The following is a 5,515-nucleotide window of genomic DNA, read 5'->3' as shown; positions in this document are numbered from 1 at the left end:
TCCCCCCCCCCCCCCCCCCCCCCCCCCCAAGAGTTCATAAGAGCCAGACTGTGCGTCCTCCATCCCTCCCAGGCCGTACTCCTAACCAGAACCCAGGCCAAGACACACAGCTGGCTCCCATCAGCTCCCACAGTAAGATACCTCCTTCCTCACGCAGCAGCCAATTGCCGTCACCTCCCCGCTCCCACGTTCCTGACCCCCCCCACTCCTAGCGTGTACGCATGATGTCACTCAGTGAAGCCGTCGGTAGAGGCAAACCTATAGCTGCGTCTTCATGTGATATGATACCACTGTGTGCAGTGATGGGCATCATTCAGTTTCGAGGTTTGCTGCTACAAGTTTACGACAAAATGTAGACAAAAAGTGGACTGTGGCTTGCAGTAGATTATTTTAGGATAGCCTGACACATTTCTTCCACAGTCTTTTATATCACATTTCTATCTGCAATTCACTTGTGAGCCACACGGGGGGAGCCGGAATGTTCAAAGTCCCTCCCCTTCTGGTGGACAACCGATGGACCTTATTTCGGTAAAAAACATGTTGGGCAGTCGAGGGTGAGAGACGAATAATTGATCTTGTTTGAATTGTGCCATAAATTACACATCTGATGTTTTGTCAATTTTAAAGGTGATTTTTCACGTCAACAAAGTCGCATGTCGCAAAAAAGTCGCAAGTATGAGACGGTGAGAATATGTGATTAGGAAGACTACCCGGACAAAAAGTGGCTTAAGTCTAGTATCTCGCTGAAGCTGCGATACTAGACTACCGTACATATTTTTACCTAAATACGGTCACATGGGGGACATATGAAGAGGCGGGACTTTGCCGCTCTAATATAAGGTGGTGTGGAAATGGCATTAAAGATGGTCAGGAATGTTGGTTTACTCTGTAGGCCTGTTGAGATTTGGGTCGTGATGGTTTGTCGTTTTTAAACACTGCCGTACAGTATATTGTAATGGCTGTTGACAGAGGGTAAGGCGATACACAGTAGCTTCTCTTTGTTTAAACTACGTACTGACTTTTATTTAGGATATATTAAATAACATTGCATTATTATATTGAGTTTCATGAAATGGTGTCATTTTTTGTGTCTTTTTGCATTTGCTTGCAAAAACGAAACCTTTTTCCGCTACATCTGAACTTAACAGGATGACGACATAATACCATCAGGACATATATTTATGTTTCACAATGAGGAACTGTGCAATATCTCACAATATGAATACCGGGGTGGAATCCAGTAATTGCTGAAGAAAGCTTCTGCTGTTGTTGAAAAGGTGGGAAAACAACAAGAACGGGAAAAAAAAACACAAAACCATCTCGGCCTCAACCGCTGCCGAAAATGACATCGTTTTTGAGACAGCGGCAGGTTGTGGCTTGAGCCTACAAGTTTGGATATAAAGAAAAGAAGAAAAAAGAATCACAAGAATCTACCATGTAATGGTCAGCGGTCGAGATGCATTGTGGGTAACATAGGCACCGGGTTTTTGGACCAGGAAGAAGAAGGCCTGGAATGATAATCTTTCTGATGCACTACTCTTTTAACAAAAATCTAAATCCACAATAGTGATGTTAGTATCTCCGACATGTTTACGTGTTGTGACTTTCTATTGAACCTACTTTTAAGTCTGCTGTGTTGTTGTCTTGTTTTTATCTCCTCAGGCTCTGCTCTCCTCCGAGCCCAAGTCGTCCAGTTGCAGTCTGCTGAAAATGACCATGAGAGAGCTGATCGCTTTGGCCGAGCCCTCCGCCGGTGGGACCACGGACAGCTCCACCGTCCCTCAGGTTTGACCACGCACGAGTCCCACACCTAGTCACATCTCACCAGGGAGAGCATTTCACGTGTATGTTGCCGCTGTGGTGAGCTCTTAATGTGACCCTGCCGAATGGTTCCATGTTTCCCGTCGTGCGTCGCCGCAGGTCCACGCTCTGAACATCCTCCGGGCTCTGTACAGGGACACTCGTCTGGGGGAAAACGTCATTCCCTTCGTCTCGGATGGAATGCAGGCTGCCGTGCTGGGCTTCACCTCTCCTGTTTGGGCCGTGAGTTTGGAAGTTTTCTACCTTTTTATTGTTGTCTGACTGATTGACACACACACCGCATTTATATCGATGAGGGTTTGTCCACAGAGACGAAACACATACGCTCTCACGGTCTTCTGTTTTTGTTTCCCAGGTGAGGAACTCCTCCACTCTTCTCTTCAGCACTCTGATCACGAGGATCTTCGGGGTGAAGAAGGGGAAGGACGAGCACTCGAAAAAGAACAGGTCTGCTGCTTCTCCCTCTCTCTTAAGCTGCTCCAGTAATAACGGTTTGCTCTCATGTGCGTCAGGGCGGAATGAGATGCTTACAGTTGAATGGAAAGTGCAAGTCGGTGGTTATCATGTGTGCAAAAAAGGTCCAAAAGTCACAATTATTAGTTCAAAAAAAAGTTCTCAGCAACGAGGGAAAACGACTTTGTTTTGAAAATAAAAATTTGGATTATTTTTTTTCTTTAAATATTTAATTTTGAATTAATTAAAATAAATTGTGAAAGTATAAAAGGCCTTAGAACATTTTAGAAGTATATACTCACTTTCGTCTCATAAGTTGTTAATAAGCAATTTTGGAGTTGGTTTTTTTACCACTAGAGAATTGATAAAAGAAAATAATAAAAAAAAAACTCAAACATTTCACATAAAGACACCAAGACTTTAAGGAACACCGCAGACAAATCCGTGCCGTGATTTTGGATCAAAAACCTTCGACATTCTGAGTTTTTTTCCCGCCAGTCTGGCAATAGAACATCACATTTCTCTGCAGTACATCACCACTCAGCAAAATGACCAAGAAAGCAAACAATTCAGAGGACTTAAAGCCAAAGTAAAAGAAGCACGTGTACGACAGTGGTTGTTTTACACCAGCGGGGGTCACTGTCGTTACATCCCTCCGGCTAAAACACCGGTCACTCTCCTCTCGAACCCACCGCTGATCACTCCTTATGCAGATGTAGGGCTCCACTGCTGCTGATCCAGCAGTAAGGAGAGAACTCTGGAGGGAAAGAACGAAGGAAAGGGCACTTTTACGTGGAAAAATAAAAAACAAACTTCTCACTCATTATAAAAACACCTGTGACCCATGGGTGCTGTATTGTATTGGGCGACTGTGGCTCAGTGGTAGAGCAGGGTCGTCCCTCAATCAGAGGATCGGTGGTTCGATCCCCGTCACCGCTAGTCCTGCAGCTGTGCCTACGGTGTGTGAATGTTAGTGCTGATGGGAAGGTGGCACCTTGCATGGTAGCTCCTGCCATCGGTGTGTGAATGTCGGCATGTAGTGTTAAAGTGCTTTGACTGATCGGAAGACTAGAAAAGGGCTGTACAAGTGTGTGTAAAAGGACAACTACACACATGCAGAAAGCTACATGTCTGGTCTCATGAGGGCTGGAAATGTATATTTGTTTCTTACATTATTGTCTGGGGTACAAAAATGTAGTTTGTTGCACAGTTTGGGAATATTGTTGTAACAGCATTCAGACCATTCGGCACGAAAATGTGTCAGTCAAAAGTCGAGGTGATGATAATTCAACTAAACTAAATCTGCTGATGGATAATCAGTAGGCACTAAATCTCAGTCAGTTCGTCATTGTTGTAGACGGACATTAAGGCTGATAAACCGGACTCCCTCTTCGTCGGCCATACGCTTTTCTAAAATTTTGGGGGTGAAATTTCACCTTAAATTCCACAGTCACAATCGGCAGCAACACAGGTGGTAAAATGCAGTTTCAGGGCAAAAGTGTTGAGATTTACCAGAAACATACAAATCCCAAATCCACTAACCCACATGTCCCAAATGATCTGCCTGTCATGTCGATTATCATTTCGTTTGAGGAGCCGTCGGCTCTCGTTTCGGTGGAGAAGGATGAAACCACTCGGTCAAAATGAGGTGGAGTTGTCCAAATGAAGGAATCCGCTCCGCGGTTACACTGTCTCAGTTTTAGTTGGAAGGTTATCAGTTGTTTGACTGCTTTGCCGTCAAGGATTGTCTAGAAAAGTTACGGATTGTTGTTGAGGTTTCTGGAAAAGAGTCTTAAATTCTAACGTTCTCCCAGCACCCTGTCAAACAACCCTCCCAAGTATCTCCAGAGCTCCGTAATGAAAATGATACCAAGTGTTCTTTCCACAAGCGCTTTATGACTTGTTGCATCCAACTTATATGCGGGATAGGTGGAGCTAAGCACTAATGCTGCAACAGGTTCCATAGGTTTATAAAAAAAAAATAAAAGATTAATTGGATGCTGCAGCATACACGTTTTTCTCCCCAAAATGTATGTTTTATTTGGTGGTATCACAAAGTGTATTGGCTCCGTTTTCGATTTTTTTTTTTTTTTCTATTCTTTATTTGCACAAAAATTGTTTCTAGACACTCAAAGAAATGTCTGTTCCACATGTTGTGACATATTGAAATACCAAATACCTGCAAAACTGCTGACATTGAACAGCCTCACCTATAATGTTTGCCATGCTAACACTCTAAACCAAGATGGGGAACATGGTAAACATTCCATCTCCTCAACATCAGCATGTTAGCATTGCGTTAGCCTTTAGCTGATAGCACTGCTGTGCAGTAGAGCCTCGCTGAGCTGTTAGCATGTAGACAGTGGGGTATCTTCTACCAGATATCAGAAATATCCAAGCTTCCAAACCGTAATTATGACTTGGTAGGTTGACCAGAACGATATTTACATTTAACTCCGATATGACATGCTGCATGATATGCTAATGCTAAGCTGCCCTCTGATGGCCGTTAGAAAGAATGCAGGTTTAAGGCACTTCAGCGTTGGCTTCACTTTTCGGAACCGGAGGTTGCCACCTGTGTACACAATGAAACCATAGTATACAAAAGGTTTCTATGATTGATATGTTGCTAGCTCCTGTTAGAACTGATGGAGTGATTCACAGCACATCAAAACAAACACGAACAACAATGTGCATGTTCTGTAGTTGTACTGAGGTCTACGTTGAGCCCAGAGGTGATTTGTTAACCCGCAGGGTAAAGTTTCACAGGGCTGGTGCCTTGTTCCAGGAAGCTCCGTCTGGTTCCCTTCACTGTATTTCAATTGGCCCCTGAATACTCTTAACCAAGCCAAGGCTGCTCCTGTTTATCTTGACTGTTTTCACTTGTTTTTAGTCCGCTGTCTCTATAGAAAATTAGAATTTAAACTCCAAGTTGCATTTTACTGTCTTTACGATTCTAGTTTTTTTTTTTTTTTTTTTCATATATATTTTGAGTTTATGAGTCATTATTTTATATTAACAGTGCTCTAGGATGTCTTTTGTCATTGCAGTAAACCTCATCGTATCGACCTGAATTACAGAGCTATGCGTGTACGAGCGAGAAAAGCTTCTGTGTCTTTCAGAGTTTTCGGTTGTAGTATGTTTCTGTTATTACCACCATTTTACTGTGTCCGCTCTGATATCTGGCTGCGTGTTCGCTTGGCCTCTTGCCCCCCCCCCCCCCCCCCCCCCCCCCCCCCCC

At 43.7% G+C, this 5,515-nt stretch overlaps 1 protein-coding gene across 1 annotated transcript in view; it reads left to right on the top strand.

Moving 5' to 3' along the window:
- The window catches only part of thada (THADA armadillo repeat containing), a 106,524-nt gene that overhangs the window by 43,972 nt on the left and 57,037 nt on the right, over positions 1-5,515 (top strand). The window contains exons 24-26 of the mRNA XM_031876143.1: positions 1,663-1,785; positions 1,921-2,043; positions 2,177-2,268. Of these exons, the coding sequence (XP_031732003.1) occupies positions 1,663-1,785; positions 1,921-2,043; positions 2,177-2,268 (338 nt within the window). The remainder of the gene's footprint in view (positions 1-1,662; positions 1,786-1,920; positions 2,044-2,176; positions 2,269-5,515) is intronic.

This window comes from Anarrhichthys ocellatus, unplaced genomic scaffold, assembly GCF_004355925.1.
Source record: "Anarrhichthys ocellatus isolate YVR2014 unplaced genomic scaffold, GSC_Weel_1.0 scaffold104, whole genome shotgun sequence".
NCBI lineage: Eukaryota > Metazoa > Chordata > Actinopteri > Perciformes > Anarhichadidae > Anarrhichthys > Anarrhichthys ocellatus.
The sequence above is the reverse complement of the archived record's forward strand: the minus strand, read 5'-3'. Positions and strand labels throughout refer to the sequence as shown.